Below are 19446 nucleotides of genomic sequence, written 5' to 3' on the forward strand. Positions count from 1 at the left end.
AAATGGCCAAAGCCGTTTCAGCCGGCGTGCCGTCGGATGATCTAACAGACCACGTGTTCTTGCAGGAGAGAGTTAGTGATAGAATGACGGACAGAAAGAACGACCTAATCATCCTTTGAGGCCCTTTGATTATGTAACAACTCAACAAAGCTAGTCTATACGCTGTTTCCATGGTGATCGGCTCTGCTCTGTGTGTGTGTGTGTGTGTGTGTGTGTGTGTGTGCTTCTCTCTAGGCATACATGAAATGTCTGCTCTGTATAAACCAGTGTTAAATTAGTATTATTGAGGTACTATTTTATATATATATATATATATATATATATATAATATTATAAACGTGTGTGTGTGTATATATATATATATATATTATTTTTATGTATTTTTTTATACACAATTTAAAAAAAGAATTTGTAACTTTGTTTGCTGTTTTTTTGTTGTTGTTTTATTTTTATTTTTTATAGTTTTCTGTCTGAAATTACTGCATCCAAAAATTATTTTGTTAATACACACTACCGGTCAAACGTTTGGGGTCGGTAAGATTTTTAAAAAATATATTCTTATCTGCATTTATTTGATCAAAAATGCTGTAAAAATTGTACTGTAAAATTCTATTTTCATGTATTTTAAATTAGGGCTGTCAAACGATTAATCGCGATTAATCGCATCCAAAATAAAAGTTTGTGTTTACGTAATATATGTGGGTGCACTGTGTATAATTATTTTGTATATATATATATATAAATACACACACATGCATGAATATTTAAGAAAAAAATATTATTTATGTATAAAATATTTATATTTATATATAACATAAATTATATATAAATCTATACATGAAAATATTCTTAAATATATTCAAGCATGTGTGTGTATTTATATATACAAAATAATTATACACAGTGCACCCACATATACTATGTAAACACAAACTTTTATTTTGGATGCGATTAATCGCGATTAATCGTTTGACAGCTCTACTTTTTATATTTCGATATAGGTTTTTATTTCAGTAACAATTTTTTTTAATGGTTTTAGTTAAGTATAATAACTCTGAATTGAACCCATTCCCCTTTTAATTTTCTGTTTTTTTTTCTGATAATAATAGTTCACCCTAAAATGAAAATTAAGTCATTATTTACCCACCCTGGTGTTGTCATATGCCGTTCTTTTTTTTCTTCTCGTACTGTATAACGACAGCCGCTCCAGCAACAAACGCAACCCGGAAAAACTATGAATATGGATGTTTGCCAATAACGACGATTCCAGCAATCAGTTATCAGTGCCGATTAATCAACAAACCGATCAATTGATCAACCACTACTTTAGATCGGGCTCGATATTTTTGAGTTTCACAACAAGATTTGGAAACTTTGATAATGAAACGCATTTTTCCAGCTTTATTTTTTGAGTTCTGACAAATTTCGCAAAGCAGTGACGCACGAAATTGAGCTTGTATAGCGATTAGCATCTGCGTTCACGTACGTGTGTGTGGAGAATGTGTCTGGACTTCAGCATGTAGCAACACTAAGAGGGTGACTCATAGCATGAGTGTTTGTGTTTGTACTAGGGAATCGTCATTTACATGTTTTTTTGTGAGAAAGTGTGTTTGGTAAGAGTATATTTATGTGTTAGTTCTGTATGTTTGTGAAAGCCTTCATTATGGAGTCAGAGGTGAAAGATTCACTCAGTGTTTATAAAGTCTGTTCTGTGCTGTTCACACACACACACACACACACACACACGCACACACACACACCTTCTGTTAACAAACACACACAGACCAAATATAGTCAACACTTCCCCTCAGAACAAACTTTCTCTGGCTTAAGCAGCAGACAAGCGCACTCTTTCACATACACACGTGTGTGTGTGTGTGTGTGTGCAGCTGCGTCAGGGGACACGTACGCCTCTCATTCTGGAATCAGGCAGAACATTAACATCCCGCTCTAGAATGCCAAGCTGGTGAAGAATTCATTTTTATTTATTTTTTTCTGAATTACACACGGAGAGTCTTGAACAGCAGTTGTCGTTTGATACGCTGCCCCCTGCTGGACGCATGAATCACACGCCAGAGGCAAGGCAAGTTTTGTGACTGATTTTCATGCACTTATTGATGATATTTATTAATTGGTCTCTATAAAGTAGGGCTGGGCAATGTATTTAATTTAAATATGTAATTATGCACATTTTTTTGTGTTTCCCAAAGAGTGTTTACAACTTGTACTTTGCTACAATCAAGTTGTATTTTATACATGTTATTTCAAATACACTCATTTTAAAGTATTTAAATTTATTTAATTAAGTTGTTTAAGGGTAAAAAAAAAATATTTAGATGGTCACACCATTGAGTTTTGTCATAATAAACCATATTAAATATGATTCTTTTGAAATAAAACACTTTTTTTTTAAAAAGTAAATGCATTAACATCAAGAATACTTGATCAAAAGGCTTAAGAAATTGTTATTTCTAGCTATAACACCCGGCCCTCTGTATAAAATAGTAAACAAGTGAATCACACACATCGTGAGTAATTGTGGCCACATGTTGCATAAGAGTGTTCAACAAACAACATTGTTTCTCCTTGTATTTTGTGTAGGTGTGTGTGTGTGCGTGTGGTTCAACGGTGCATGCAAACCCTGTGTGGAAATATTTTGTTGATTTACGATTCACAAGTGTGTTCGTATCTGCATATTATTCTGTCCTGATGTCAGATTAATGTATTGCGCAATGTTTGCGACGTCGAGAGCTGTGTGTCAGACATCTGGAAGAGCTGCTATAGTGTTGGAAAGCTCTCGTCGCCTGCGGAGGAAGAGGACGGAGAGATGAATGAGCGCTCTGTTGCTGTCTAGACTCTGTGGTGACTGAGAAGCATCAATCTGCTTCAGTGTTTGATGATTTCTCACAGTTTCCACCTGAGGTGCACACACACACACACACAGTCCCACCCAGGAACAGACATAAAGAATGACTTGACGGAAGAGTGAGGATACGGATTATTATAGTTTTTAAAAGTACACCCCTTTTTAATTATTATTTAGATTTTATTTTGGATTTAATCAGGTTTTTATATACGACTTCCTGGTGTTATTCTGATCAAATAATTTGTTTTTTGTTATTGAGCTTTTTTGTTGTTGTAATCATATTTGCTCTAAACTTGCTCTTCTTCTTTTAAAGTGTATTTCGTCTGTTAAAAGTGCAGTTTCAGTTCATATTTTTAAAACAATATTTCTGGAGAATTTGCGCAGTTTATTGGGGGGTTTTTTCTGTCTGGAATTGATACATCCAAAAACGTTTTTGTTAATACACACTACCGGTCAAACGTTTGGGTTCGGTAAGATTTTTAAAAAATATATTCTTATGCATTTATTTGATCAAAAATACTGTAAAAATTGTACTGCAAAATTCTATTTTCTTGTATTTTAAATTAGGGCTCTCAAACGATTAATCGCATCAAAAATAAAAGTTTGTGTTTACATAATTTATGTGGGTGCACTGTGTATAATTATTTTGGATATATATATATACACATGCATGTATGTATATTTAAGAAAAAAATATTATTTATATATAAAATATTTATAAATTATATATAAATCTATATACAGTATATACATAAAAATATTTCTTAAATATATACAAGCATGTGTGTGTATTTATATATGTAAAATAATTATACACAGTGCACCCACATATATTATGTAAACACAAACTTTGATTTTGGACGCGGTTAATCATAATTTTAAAATGTAATGGACATCTTCAGTGTCACATGATCCTTCAGAAGAAACATTGCTCAAGAAACATTTCTGATTATTATTTTCTAGTTTTTTTGCTGCTTAATATTTTTCTGGAAACATATTTTTTCTAGGATTATTTGACAAATAGAAAGTAAAAAAGAAAACAGCATTTATTTGAAATAGAAATATTTGTAACATTATAAATGTCTCTCACTTTTGATCAATTGAATGCGTCCTAGCTGAATAAGAGCATTGATAGAGAGAGAAAAATCTTAATGACCCCAAACTTTTGAACAATAGTGTACTTTTTAGGGTTGTCAAACGATTAATCACGATTCATCGCATCCAAAATAAAAGTTTGTGTTTACGTAATATATGTGGGTGCACTGTGTATAATTATTTTGTATATATAAAAATACTTATTTGAATATTTAAGAAAAAAAATATTTATATATATAAAATATTTATATGTAATATAAATTAAATATAAATCTATATACATGAAAATATTTCTTAAATATATACAAGTATGTGTGTGTATTTATATATATATATAAAATAATTATAGACTGCACCCACATATATTATGTAAACTAAAACTTTTATTTTGGATTCGATTAATCGCGATTAATCGTTTGACGCCCCTAGTACTTTTATTTTTTTAACCAATGGTATTTGCACAGTTGTGGTAATAGTGTTCATTTAGGATAATAATGTTATCCATCAGGTATTGGGAAACACACACACACACACTCTCGCTGCCTCATCTGTTAGTCATAGTGTAGTGAGGGTCTTCTTTCAAGTCTAATGTTTTCCAACACTTCATCCAGAAGAGAACACTCATCCTCTCTCTCTGATGTAAATCGTTTTCAGAAGAGAAGAGATATTACTGGCATTTCCTCTCCCGGCTCGCAGCAAGGCCTCCTCTCTCTGTTTCAGACACAAGAGAGAGAAAATGAGATTAAGAAAAAGCAAACGCATCTGGAGAGAGACGGACTATATTAGAGTCGTGTTCATAAGAGGAATGACTTTGCATTCTTCAGTCGGGTCTGGAATGAAACTCTCCAACCCGCTACAGCACAGATGTTTGTCCCGTTGCTTGTCTTCAAGGTTTGTTCAGTCTGTTGAGCAATATTGTGTTTAATTGCATTCTCTAAAGAAGGTTAAAGCAATGGGAAGGAGAGGTGCTGGCCAGAATTAGACCTTGTGGTTTCAGACTAAACAGAACGTCTGGAAGAGGAAAACACAGCCAGACAAAGTTGTTGTTTTTTCTTCTGGAGTTTCACATTTTCTTCCCAAACTCTTGAACACACATTCAAACACACAACAGGTATTCTCAACTACTCATTTTTTCATTTTACTTTCTTCAACAGCTCTGGGCCAATGACTAATACCAATGTGAATCTCTGAAAAGCCAAATCCGTGGAAATGTACTTTTTGTATTCTTGTTGGTTTCATACGTTTTTGGAATTTTAGTACACCTTTTTCAATCAAAGCTTTAATTTAAGAACACAGCTTTGATCACAATACATTTATTTTATATTCAAATAGAAAATGTTTTTATAAATTGTAATAATATTTCACAATATTACTGTTTTTAATGTACATCTACTTAAATAAATGCAGCTTTAGTGAGCATAAATTATTTTTAAAAAAAAAGTTTAAAAAGTAGTGTGTATTTATTTTTTTATGGACATGAAATGTCCACTTTCCACATTTAAGTGTTGCAAATATTTTCCATATTGGTAACACTTTATAATAACTACACGCTAATAATCATTTGTTAATCATGAGTAAACAGTTAATTCATCATTCTTAAAGCATTAATAGACATTGATAAATGCTTTCTTCTCGATTTAAAAGCATATCTCTAATTTGTTTAATAATTCCATTTTCATCCTTTATTAATGATCAATTAATCATTTCTAAATGAAGAATTGCATATTTTTTTTATAAATCAGTTGTTTAAGAGTTTTACTCTTTTTACTCTACTACTTTACTCTACTACTACTTTACTCTATTTAAATAACATTTATGATGAATTAACTGTTTACTCCTGCTTAACAAATTGTTAATAGCGTGCAGTTATAAATTGTTACCGAAATGAGAAATGAAATACTAGTAAAAAAAGAAATACAAACAGACAGTAAACGGATTCTCAGGAGAGCAAAAAATATGAACATATAATAAAGTAATAATAAAGCCAAAATGTACATTGTTTTCAGCAGAGGTGGAAACAGTACTGAAAATTTGTACTCAAGTACAAGTAGTTGCTAAAATAATACTCAATTACAATTAAAAGTACTGGTGTTAAAAATGTAAAGTAAAAGTACAAATAAGTACCCCTCTCAAAAACTACTCAAGTACTAATTACTTTTTAGCATGTGATGGTCTAATATGAATATTATTATTAATGAATTATAATGCAACATAAATAAGCTTGTTGGGTTATTTTATCTATAAGCAGTTTTGTTTTGTTTTTGAATTTTTTTACATTACATTTTTTTTTTTTTAAATCTGACTGGACAATAAAGATTTCCAAAAGTATAAGATATATGTATAAGAACAACTCCTCGAGGTGCGGCCATGGGCCACTCGTCATCCGGTATTTCTTTTCAATGAATTCAGCATCTCGAATCTCCATGTAAAGTTACGTCAAAGTTCTTTGATAACACTAAAATACACACTGAAGGACGTGCGAGGACGAACAGCTCTCCAGAAACCGGGCTTTTTTTCCCGGTCCAAATACAAGGGTTTTTATTGGCCCGCCCACGATCAGTTATTTCCATTGGATACCCAAATGCTGGTCAAAGATTTGAATACTTGTTGAATTCAAATTGTGCAGGTAGGCACTCATTATTTTTAAAGTAATGAAGTACATTTCTTAACTTTATTTGTACTCAAGTACAAGACAAATTACAGACTTAAAAATATACTCGTACACGAAAAAACAAATTACAGTAGTAATTCGTTACTTCCACCTCTTTATTCAAACAAATAAGCAGTCTTGCGTTGTCCTTATGCGCATTTGCAGACCGTACACAATTCCTCTTTTGACTTTTTCTGCTTTCACCAGGTGACCTACCTTGGCAAAGTGACGATTTCCGGCACTCATTTCCTGTCGGGCTGCACAGAGTCGGCTGTGATGGGATTATGCGACACGAAGCGGACGTCCGTCACTCACGACGACTCCATCACCTCCAGCAGCGCCATCCTGGAAATCCGTCCCTTCCAGGTACGACTGCATCACCAGGACGGGCGAGGAGAGGCCACGGTCGCCATGGACACCTTCCAGGTGGCCCGCATCGCGTACTGCACGGCGGATCACGACACTAGCCCCAACGTGTTCGCGTGGATCTACCGGCAAATCAACGACGATCTGACGTTCCAGATGGACTGCCACGCCGTGGAGTGCGAGAACAAACTAGAGGCTAAAAAACTGGCCCACTCCATGATGGAAGCCTTTAAGAAAACCTTCCACAGCATGCGGAGCGACGGACGCATCCACAAGAGCGGCTCGTCCGACGAGTTCCCCGAGGAGTTGAGCACACCCGACGACGGCTGAGAGGGGGTCGAGGGGTCGAGGGGGGAGGGAACGGGGGCGCAAGTGTGAATGCGCTCTTTATGTCTTTGTGCCATAATAGAATATTCCGAAATATAACAAAACAAAACCTCAACAAAAAGAAAAAAAATCTGGCGTTTTCCATTTCGGCTGCCCGTTTTACAAAAGCATCTGAAGACGGTCACACTCCCACTCGAAAGCGGCCGGGTTTGATTGAGCCGATCGAAACCTTGGGCCTGTTCAACTTTCGTTTGGGGACCTGGGAATTCCAGATGTGTGTGCGCAAATCTTTTATGTCATTTTTTAGATAACGCAGAGATGCGTTTCCTCTGCTAAGTCGAGAGTAAAATTGTATAATTTTGATATTTATGGCAGGCAGCCAGCCAAGGGCATTCCTTTACCTTTATCGGGCCATAGTAAATATATAGGGACCACGCGTCGATTTAGTTTTTTAAGATACCAAAAGTCATTGTATGTGTGATGTAGGGTTTGTCTGTCTGCAGCTCATGAGCCTTTGAATAACTATGGGACAGGTTCTCTGCTATAAAAAGCTTCTAGAAGCCAAGTGTGCTCGTCTCTCCGGTGTAGTTTAGTGTGTTTGTGTTCTCCAACAGAAAATACGAGCGCGTGTGTTAAATGAGACGTTCCAGGTGCTTCGGTATATTGACTCATGGAGGTCTATGGGTGCGGTCGCATTCAAGGCGCATTCTCACCAAGAACGATAACTATGATCGTGTGTATACACCAGCGCACAATAGCATACTAAGGGTACGTTTACACGACACTTTAAAAAAAACTTTTGCTGATAATTTACTCATGTCATCTAAGATGTCCATGTCTTTCTTTCTTCAGTCTCCAGATGAAAACATTCTAGGATTTTCTCCATATAATGGACTTCAATGGGGTCCAAACGGTTCAAGGTCCAAATGAGAGTTTCAGTGCAGCTTCAGAGGGCTTTAAACGACACCAGACGATGAATAAGGGTCTTATCAAGCGAAACGATCAGTCATTTAAAAAATTAAATAAAAAAGTTATGTTTTATAAGCACAAATGCTTGCCTTGCTCGGTTCTGTGATGCGTGTTCGTGACTCTCCTGTTCGAACTCGTTCATCAAAATGAACGAATCTTTTTTTGAGTCATTTTGTTTGTTGAATAAACTAAATTAGTTGAAAAAAGATTTGTTCGTTTTGAGTTTGGTATCATTTAAAGCCCTTTGACTCTGCACTGAAACTATCATTTGGACCTTGAACCGTTTGGTTCCCATTGAAGTCCATTATTTAGAGAAAAATCCTGGAATGTTTTCATCAAAAACCTTAATTTCTTTTCGACTTAAGAAAGAACGACGTGGACATCCTGGATGACATGGGGGTGAGTAAATTATCAGCAAAAGTGAACTACTCCTTTAAACGGAGAACTTTTTCCGCGCACACACATTGTCAAAACGATCCCCATTCACACGGATCCGCGAAAACGAATGCCAGGCCATTAGATGGCAATGAAACCCTATATAGACTGAACACGTTATGCGAATGTGATTTAAGATGTTATTTACACATGGTGTCATCGTTTTCAGAGATTGGCGTTTTTGCTGTTTACGCGAAGACCGTTTTCAAAAACTTGCACTTTGAAAACACAAAAGGTCGATGTCGTGTAAACAAATGGGCAAAACCCAAGATTTTTAGTTGAGAACGGTGTCGTGTAAACGTGTCTGCCGCTTTAAATGCGCGAGCTCTGTAAAGCAGGATGGATTCTGATTGGCTGTGAATGTTTTTATCGCTCATTAGCTGGAAAGAATCGTTCTGGAAGTGATATCGTTTCTCAGTGCTGGTATCATTATAGCTGTGGTGTGGCTTTTTTTTTATTATTTTTTGGGACGTTATAGTTGTCGTCTTTGGTGTGAACAGGCCTTTACTAAATCTAGTGGGAATCTGTGATAGGGAGTTTCGTGTGAGGGCGAAAAGATTCCCCATGAAGATGAATTCTGTGTGAGCGGCGCTTCAAACATCTCGCTGCTATTAACAATGGACCCCTTTTCAAAGCAAATGCTAATGTGGCCACACATTATTTACACATCACATTGTTTCGATCATGAACAGAAACTCTTGGTATCGGTCCTCTGTTTGCACACAGGGTTTCGGGACATCTTTCCGATGGGTTTGGAGAGAGTTTTGTGGATGTTTGAGCTGGGAGAGGGAGGACCCCAAAAGCATAGCTGTCCATAGAGTGCCTGTCTCTTACCCCATGCTGAATGTATGATGTCTCTTGTGCTACAAACGCTATATATGTTCTGGTACTAAAAGCCTTGTTTGATTATTATTTTAGATTTTTTTTTTTTAAATATACATTTGTATTTGCAGGTAATTTGGGAGCTGTATGCAGGGGTGTCAAACTCCGTTCCTTGAGGGCCACAGCTCTGCAGGGTTTACCTTCAACCTTAGTGACCTTTCGGGAAGCCCCTCCCCTCGAACGCAGATGAGCCAATGGCAGTTGAGTACCGTAACTCGGCCATCTTTAGGTTTCAGCGCCATAGAGAAACATTGGAAGCTCTCAACAAAAATGATATAACGATGTGCTTGGGGTACTTGGGGTAACACTCATTCCAGGTATCCCGAGAGGATGGGCATGTAATATATTTTATTCCATTTCCTTAACCCAAACAAGACCGAGCAAAATGTCTGCTTTGGATTTAAAGGAGTAGTTCACTTTTAAAAAAAAACGTTAGCTGATGATTTACTTTCTTCAGTCAAAAAGAAATTAAGGTTTTTGATGAAAACATTCCAGGATTTTTCTCCATATAATGGACTTCAATGGGAACCAAACGGTTCAAGGTCCAAAAGACAGTTTCAGTGCAAACTGCAAACTGTTCAAAGGGCTTTAAACGATTCCAGACGATAAATAAGGTTATTATCAAGCGAAACGATCGCTCATTAAAACGAAAAAAAACAAATTGTAAGTTTTTTAAGCACAAATGGTCGCCTTGCTCTGTTCTGTGATGCGCGTTCGTGACTCTCCTGTTCGAACTCGTTCATCAAAATGAACAAATCTTTTTTTTGAGTCAATTCATTCGTTTCGTTCATTGAATGAACCAAACGTCTCAGAAAAATATTTGTTCATTTTGAGGAGAGTACTACTCCTTTAAGCTGTGTATTAATCTAATGATGTGATCTGTAAACCTTTGCTTCCAAATTAATCTTTTAACCCCATCATATTTATTTTAAAATCTTTTATATATGGCTTATTGAAGTCCCACGTGAATGTTTCCCAATGAAACACACCAGGGATGTGTGTTGGAGGTAAACTGTGGCCCAACAGGAGCTGAGTCCGACCCCCTCTGGTTCAGAGAGTCAAGACACGCGTGTTGTTTTGGCTCAAAATGTAACGCATGCGTGCTCACACACACGCTTCCACTTGCCTGTGAAAACCCGGTTACGGGGATGATGGATTGTGGAGCAACGAGCAAATGAATAAACAGACTATTTGAATTCCGATTCTAATTGGGATTCTGTTGGAGTGCGTCTGGATTTGAGTTGGAGCTGGAGTTGAACCTTGAGAAGTAAGCATTTATAAATATAAAGAAATATATATAAAAAATGTATTTGAAACTCATTCGATAAGCTTATGTAAATACAAATGTATCCATTTTTTTCCTTTTAAATACTACATTAAGTGTTAATATTTTTGAATAAAGTGACAAGCACCATTAAAAGAATCAGTATTACGGCCAACTGTGAATTTGGATCGGGAGCGGAGGGCAGCCTATAGCGTGAGTGATGAAATGTCGGGAGGGTGAGGATGAGTGTCTCGTTATTGTTGCTGTTGTTGTTTTTAATTTGTATAATTGTAGATGAACATTCTCACTTCATGTCTTAATGGCTCAGACTCGCTTTAATGTTTTGAAATGTTACCATATGTGTTTTTTGGTTTTTTTGTATGCTGTATTTGCAAAGATAAAAAAGATACAGTATATATAAACAATTTACCAAGCTAAGTTGTGTTTTGTCTTATTATTATTTACCTTTTATTAATATGCGTCATAGAGTCTGCTTGTGGGGGTGTGTATGTGTTCGTTTTGCTTACATTGTGGGGAGAAACCAGCATTATCCACTAGTTTAGTGCACATACAAAATGTTGTAATTAAAACGTGTAATATACTTATGTGAATTAAAGGGATAGTTCACTTAGAAATTAATTTTTGATATGTTTTAGCTTACCTCAAGGGCATCCAAGATGTAGGTGTCTTTGTTTCCACAGTATTTTCAATTTTGATTTCTTGTCTATCATTCATATAATGGAGGTCCATGGTCACCACCTCAAAGAGCATGCACAGAGAAGTCCAAATTAAACATGATTTAATGACTCGTAAATGTAAGTACACATTGATGGCCTGAGACACGAAACGAGCGGTTTGTGTGAGAAAACGAACAGTATTTATATCGTTTTGACCTCTTGTAACCACAGCCACGTCCAAGTGATCTGAGGGCGCTTCGGTCTGCGCAAGCGCCGGAAGTGATCTCTCGTGCGTGTACGTCACTCATTATTTACACAGAGATTTCAGAAGTGTTATCTTTCACTGTGATGATCTAAACATTTAGATATACAGGAAATCGCAATGGAAGACAATTTCGATACATCAGCAGACGACATACAGCAACCGCGCGAGAGATCACTTCCGGGCACTTGCACAGACCGAAGCGCCCGCGCCCTCAGATCACTTGGACATGGCTGTGGTTACAAGAGGTAAAAACAGTATAAATACTTTTTATATTGTAATCTTACATTTACGAGTCATTAAATCATGTTTAATTTGGACTTCTCTCTGCATGCTCTTTGAGGTGGTGACCATAGACCTCCATTATATGACTGACAAACAAGAACGGTTTGACCTAAAAATATCAAAATTGAAACTACTGTGGAAACAAAGACACCTACATCTTGGATGCCCTTGAGGTAAGCTAAACCATACTAAAAATTCATTTCAAAGTGAACTATCCCTTTAATTCACACCAGGAGCTGGAATAAGTCTCTTTCCCCACTGAAAACTGTCGAGAGATCAGCTGCTACAGTTGCTCTACTGTCCTCAGTCACTAGGTGGCGTCAGAGTCCAACAGAAACTGGCACAACAGGAGAGGCTGCACACTGCAGAGGCATGAGTCCAGCTTCCCCTCTCTGGATGTTATTTTGGGCATAATGGGTGGAGCTGGAGGGTCTAAGCACACCCTAACCCTATCCCTCCACCCATTACATCCACAGAGGTGGAGCTGGACTAGCTCAAGCTCAACCCATGACTCCAGGGAGGAGGAGCTGGATGTCCTTTGGTTCTGCAGTGAACACCACTTGCATAATAGTGCCACCTACTTTGAAGATGCATGTGTTATATTATGCCACTATGTTTCTTCATCTTGTACCTCTAGAGGGCACTGCTGTTCTGCACTGTGTATGTATAGGAAATGGAGGATAGAAAAGTAGCAGTATGACGCATGGGGCATTCCTACCGTTTGGTGGATTTTATGTCCCTGTGATATTTTACATAAAATGTTAATCAACTTTCACGCCACATGGTTTTCCATGCATAGATTTACCCCAGTAAACACAAATTCATAATGATTAGTAGAATAATTAAAACGCTTTGAAGCACTGGACAAAGTCCCCAATCACGTTTATGTTTAAATCAGCAATATTAAGTATTTGTATATACATTTAGTACTTATTGCCTTTGACATAAAATACTAATTAGTGTGATTAATATTTTGAGATGTGTAAAACCATTAAATTATATCAAACTCCAATCCAGCCTGTTACATGTGTGCTACTTGCCCTTTAAAATTTTAAATCTTCTGACTTGCTAGAAGTGACTTGAAGTTCCTGAAATTTTTTGACTTCCTACTTTCAGCGAGATTCCATGGCGTGCGTCCTGGACACTTTACTGTCCCATGAGGCCACGGGAGAGGATCTGTGAATGACGTGAATGACAGCAGAGCCCGTCTAACGGAGAGCCTTGGCACTTCCTATTAGCCCCGTTGTGTATCATCCTGGTTGCAGTTCCATTTGAATTCCACTGGAGGTGATCACGGGTGAGAGCAGAATGAATGGGAGTCTATGGGGCTAAACGGCTAAAAGTGTCTCTTTCACCTGCTTGTTGTTAAATTAACATAGATTTTATTGTTCAATATAGATTTTAGGCCAAAAGTCGAATGAACGAATACTTATGTCCTTTTGATTTCTTACAGGTTAGGCCATTGTTGGCCGGAACACGCTAGCATTCTGCTATAGAGTGCCGAAGTTACGACATCACTCTGTAGGCCAAAACACGGAAGTGAGTTAGCATTTTAGCACTACGGTTCCATCGCTCTAAAGCCTATGGGATTTTTGAACGGGTTTTTGCTAAATCGCCTGAAATAAGGTCTGTGGTGAACAAAGCCTCTAAATATTTTCACGTTTTGATCTATGACATAGAACACACAGTTATAACCTGCTTGTGTTTTTAAAAAAAACTTTATTGTGTCTGATTGTGTTTTTTAAAATCTTTATATAGGCTTCAAAATGTATACATTTTGGATTAACTTGTAAAGATTATCTTGATAGACAAAACGTGTAAGGGTCACAACCCTTTATTAAACACAGATCTTATTTTTTGCGATTTTCCAAAAGTCTATGGGGAAAATGCATAGCTTTTCGACCGAGGGAACCCATGCGCCGCTAGCTTCCGAGTTGTCCTACAAAGTGACGTCATCACTTCGGCACTCTATTGTGTGACGTCAACTTAAAAATGCAATTTTCAGCTGAGTGTATTATCTTAGCCCTCCCTTTTGAATGCAACTTTCAAATTACTTGACAAAAAATTACATCCTGAGAAAAGTGGATTTCTGGGGGTGAAACCCCATTGACTCCCATTCATTCTGCACTCGACCACGAGCGGCCCCGCACGTGTTACTGCAGTCAGTCCAGAACCCGGAAGTAACCAGCCAGTGCCAATTCTCTGATGACAGTGAGTGAAGCGACGCAATGTGTGTGTGTTTTTGATGTGTGTTTTTGATTCACTAAATAGAAGCGGCTCTTAAAGGAGTAGTCCACTTTTGAAAAAACTTTTGCTGATAATTTACTCACCCCCATGTCATCCAAGATGTCCATGTCTTTCTTTCTTCAGTCGAAAAGAAATTAAGGTTTTTGATGAAAACGTTCCAGGATTTTTCTGGATGGGAACCAAACGGTTCAAGGTCCAACACTAAAACAATTTAAACGATTCCAGACGACGAATAAGGGTCTTATCAAGCGAAACGATCGCTCATTTAATAAATAAATAACAAAGTTTAAGTTTTATAAGCTCAAATGCTCGCCTTGCTCTGTTCTGTGATGAGCGTTCGTGACTCTCCTGTTCGAACTCATTCATCAAAGTGAACGAACCTTTTTCCTAGTCATTTGGTTCATTCAACGAACGAATTGACTCGGAAAAAGATTCATTCATTTTGATGAACGAGTTCGAACAGGAGAGTCACGAATGTGCATCACATTATGAAGGTGTCATTTAGTCTTATGCACACACGTATTCAATTATCAAGTATTACCATTTGATTGGGAAATGTGGTTGAGCTGTGTATTTTTGATTCATTTATAAGAGCCAGATCGTAAGAGTCATTCACCGGGAATCTAACTACACCGATTAAACTGGTTTGAGTAAAAATAACCAGCACACACAAACCATTTTGTGAATCCTTTCTTTTTAAAAACATTTCTGTGTATAAGAACCTGAGTGTTGCACAAAGCTAAAACAAGCTCCAAATCAGAGACAGACATCTCCGCTGAGGCCGGAGAGACCGTCGGTCCGGCATCTCGGCATATCTCCCATCAGTAATTGACCTTTTACAAAGCAGCAAAGATGGAATGCTGATGTCTGATTTAAAAGCATCAAGGGAATCCTGTCTCCCCACTTCTCTCTTCTTCTTCTCTATGAACACTGTTGGGTCTCCTATCTGTACTATCAAGCTCAGCAGCGGGACCTTTTATCACAACCTCAGAGTCAGAGTTAATGTGCCCATTGCTGGTCTGTGACCAGTGTGAGGTGGCGTTATCACAGGAATGAAGGTCTGCATCTGATTCACGTTAATCCCCACAGAAACACATCACAGACAGAGCTGCATTGTGGTTAATGCAATGGCGTAACTTTATCAAAGGATTTTAATGTAGGACATCAGGCAAAGGCTTTAATGGAACCTCTGATTAATGAGGTCCGAATAGATAAATTAGCATGCTTTGCTACGCACAAGTTTTTTTTTAATTTTATTTTTTGATTGTAAAGTTCAAGCATCATTAATCCATGCAACGGATTCAGTCCAAATACAGGACTTTTTACGGATCGAACTGGGGTGCGTTTCCCAAAACCATAGTTGGTAACCTGTTGTTTGGCAATGGGATATTGCATTGCAACCAACAAAGTTGCTAACTTAGTTAGCAACTATGGATGTGGGAAAGGATTTTGCGATTGAGACAGGAGAACTCCAGCGCAAAATGAACCTTTGGTCTAATAACACATTGGTACCTAGTCGACCGTTCTCTGAGATTTGTTTTCATGATAATCGAATGTAAAGAGTTTTATCTCTAAAAACTGTTTAGCGTATACGCTGGGATATGGGGGCATTTACTAAGTAAAAAGAAATAGTTTATACCACTAACAAGGCTCAAAATAGCCCCACATTAACAATGTAACATAATGAGGCTCCATACATTCAAAATGAAGCATTGAGAACTTTGTAAGTTTACAGACGTTTAAGAAGAAGATACTTTATAAAGACGGTTCACTTTGTGTATACAGGCAGGAGCCATCTTGGAAAACAGTCTCGACAAGTCAAACCACGAATGACGTGCCAAGTGAGCTGAACTGTATGAAGTTCCCCGAACTTCTGAATGGCGTTTGTGGTTCGACTTGTCGAGACTGTTTTCCAAGATGGCTCCTGTCTGTATACACGAAGTGAACTGTCTTTATAAAGTATTTTCTTATTAAACGGTCTGACCAAAGCTCGACCATTTTTCAGCAGAAATAATCAGCCAAATGTGCGAGTCCGTTCAGTTCAGTGGCATTGTTTATGTTCAATGCCTCCAAAATGGCCGACTTCCGGTCGTGAAAACCCTCCATAGAACAGCCGTTTTTTAATGATCGTGAAGTAATTATGGTAATTACATACATCTATGGTCTTGTGAGTCACCTCTGAGACACACCTTTAACACAGAAACTAAACAAGGATCACAGATATCCAACAGAACAAAACGAATATCAAAACAAGAGTAACTTAATAAAACTAGATGTTCCAGTAACATCTTGTTTTGAGAGGGTCCCATATAGCAACAAGCAAAAAAACACATAAACATTCAATATATTTAATATATGTTTTTAGTTCACCAAGCATCGGAAATTAAAATGAAACTACCGCATTTTTCTCTATATGTACAAAATTTAGAGAAATTTGTACTTTATACATGCAAGATGTGCAAAATTTGGTGAAGATCAGACCAACGGCCTAGGTCTATATGAGGAACAGATGACTTGTCTAAAAGTCATTTGCAGTTAAACCAAAAGATTGTGTATCTTAACATTCTCCAAAGCCATGTTGGCTTCATAAACACGGTACGCTTGTACAGTAAGTGTGATCGGAGTGTAAGGTTATCCAGGTGTGCTCGCAAAAGATCCCACCTTTTTTTTTTTTTTTGCATTTATTAGCATTGCATTACAAGGTGAAGTGAGCACTGAAGACATTTTTGTTATTCCAACCCCATTTATATTTATGAGAAGTCTGTCAAGCACACTTGTCTATTTTCTTAGCAACATAAATGTATGAATTCATTTGAAATCAGAATTTGACATTCAAAACGGTGTTGCAAGGACATGCTGGGATTTATCCTTGATTCAGATGGGGCAGGTAATACATATGTAAGGTGCTGGGGTCTGTGGGTATGATGATGTGCTGATTTAATTCAAGCAAATGTGTGCTGGAGGAGAGAGAGGCAGACACACTGTTGGAAAACACAATGAAACAATGTGTGTGTGAAAGAGAGATACAAGCATGCGCACATTTAAAATAACAGTGTTGCGCTGTAATAAGTACATTGACAAGGCTCGAACCTTCATTGTTTTTTGTTTTTAAAAATGTTTCTGCCATTTTAAGTTTTCTCCTCCAGACCTTCTGATGTGAAACCAAAAGACACTTCAGGTTTCTACTGTTTTTTTCCCCATTGTAATGTGTACACCCGTGGATTCATGATTTATTACTGCGAAGGCCATCTTCAGATCTGATGTGTTTTAGTCGTGTCGAGATGGCATGGGTGGGCAGTGCATAGATGTAATGTATGTTTCCGAAGATATTTGTGATAAATGTGTGAGCTCGTTCATTACTCGGGGCCAAAATCACAGACAGCACTGATATTCTTGAAGTCACCTCTAAGACAAATACAGATTGTGGAGCCAAATAAAATGATATGATTCTCCACAGACAAAAAAAATATAATAATCCACCTAGGAACTTAAAATTCATTATGATATGATATATGATGGATTTAGAAACTACATGTAAGTATTTATTCGATGTATTTGTATATTGTACTTAACTCGTTCTCATCCGAGGGCGTCATATAGTGACGCTTTTGACGTCTAAATCTAACGCACGTGGCACCCTTTAGCGTCAATATAACATGCACAGAGCTTTGTTCATGGGTAGGTTCAGGTCTGGGGTAGCGTTACGTTTAGACCACTAGGAGGCGCCTTAATGCGTCTTATATTGACGCTAAAGGGTACCATGTGCGTTGGATGTAGACGAAATGTCAAAAGATGATTAGATTTTATATATTAGTATTTTCTGCAAAAGTTTTTAGAAGTTTTGAAACCCCTGTTTAATTAATTTACAAAGCATACTTACTTTCTGTCTTTAACGTCTTATAAATGTCACAGTCTTGCTGAAGTTCTGCAGGCATGAAAGCATAATCTTTCAAAGTGTGTTTAATGATCTGGCTCTCTGCATTTAGAAACTCACCAACTTCCTTTTTGCTCCCACTGTGTGCTTTTGCATCCGACCTCTGGACATCGATAATTATTAATAGTTTAATAAATCACTTTACAGTGAAATACTGCACGCCCCGATTGCAAACGAGAGGAGCTTTGGCATTATGAAATCTATCGTGAAAGCTGTTGCTATTTAAAACAATAACCCAACTTTTTTTTTAAAGAAATAGGCAAGGCAAGGCAAGTTTATTTATATAGCACATTTCATACACAATGGCAATTCAAAGTGTTTTACATAGAAGAAATTAAAATAATCAAAAGAAATCAGAATAATTAAAACAGTTTAGAATAAAAAATAAGAAATAATGAAAAATAAAAAATACAAAAATGTAAGGTTGTTTTTCAAAATATACTTTCATATGTCTTTGAAAACAATCTATGCTTATTTGACTTATTAAAATACATTAATGTTGGTGAAAAGACTGTTAGTGAAGCTGTTTCTATTTGAATGTTGCGCTGTGGTTTTGTAGGTGAATCGTTGCCATTAAGCACTCTTAGAAGAAATGGTTCCATCCCCCGCTTCATATATAGAACTCCAAAATGGTTCTATATAGAACCATTTTTTTGGTAAAAGGTTCTATTGGCCAAGTATGGAACCCCAGGGTTCTATATAGAACCCAGAGGAACCCTTTTTTTGAAGAGTGTATAGAACGGGGGTTCCAAATACGTAGCGCTGATAGAACCTTTTAAGGTTCTATATAGAACCTTTTATTCTAAGAGTGAGGAATAAGATCATGTGTGCACTTGAATCGAGATCGCAATCTTAATCTTGCTGCTCTGTAGCTGATCAAACCCATCTTTCTAACGTTCTGGTAATCTTGAAGACCTTTGTTCAGTTGGGTTTGATAGGGTTGAAGCTAAACTCTGTAGGACATTGAGCCTCGAAGGCTCTGAGAAACCCAGTTATTTCCAATCCAAACAGTGGCTGGCACTGTTACTGTTTTCTGCCATGGACAATAAGTGTCCATCTGTACAGTAAGTCATCTTACTCTGTTATTCGTCACTGTTTTATAAATATTACGTATTTGGACATATGCTCATCTGCGCCTTTTATAGTGGAAGTAGCCTGGTGTCTCATTGTTAGTATGGAATACAACA

At 37.1% G+C, this 19446-nt stretch overlaps 1 protein-coding gene across 1 annotated transcript in view; it reads left to right on the forward strand.

Moving 5' to 3' along the window:
* pid1 (phosphotyrosine interaction domain containing 1) overlaps positions 1-11292 on the forward strand; it is a 31491-nt gene extending 20199 nt beyond the window's left edge. Inside the window, exon 3 of the mRNA XM_039647357.2 lies at positions 6819-11292. Within this exon, the coding sequence (XP_039503291.1) occupies positions 6819-7307 (489 nt within the window). The 3' untranslated portion in view covers positions 7308-11292. The remainder of the gene's footprint in view (positions 1-6818) is intronic.
* The last annotated feature ends 8154 nt before the right edge of the window (positions 11293-19446 follow it).

This window comes from Pimephales promelas, chromosome 10, assembly GCF_988280905.1.
Source record: "Pimephales promelas chromosome 10, fPimPro1.hap1.1, whole genome shotgun sequence".
Taxonomy (NCBI): Eukaryota; Metazoa; Chordata; class Actinopteri; order Cypriniformes; family Leuciscidae; genus Pimephales; species Pimephales promelas.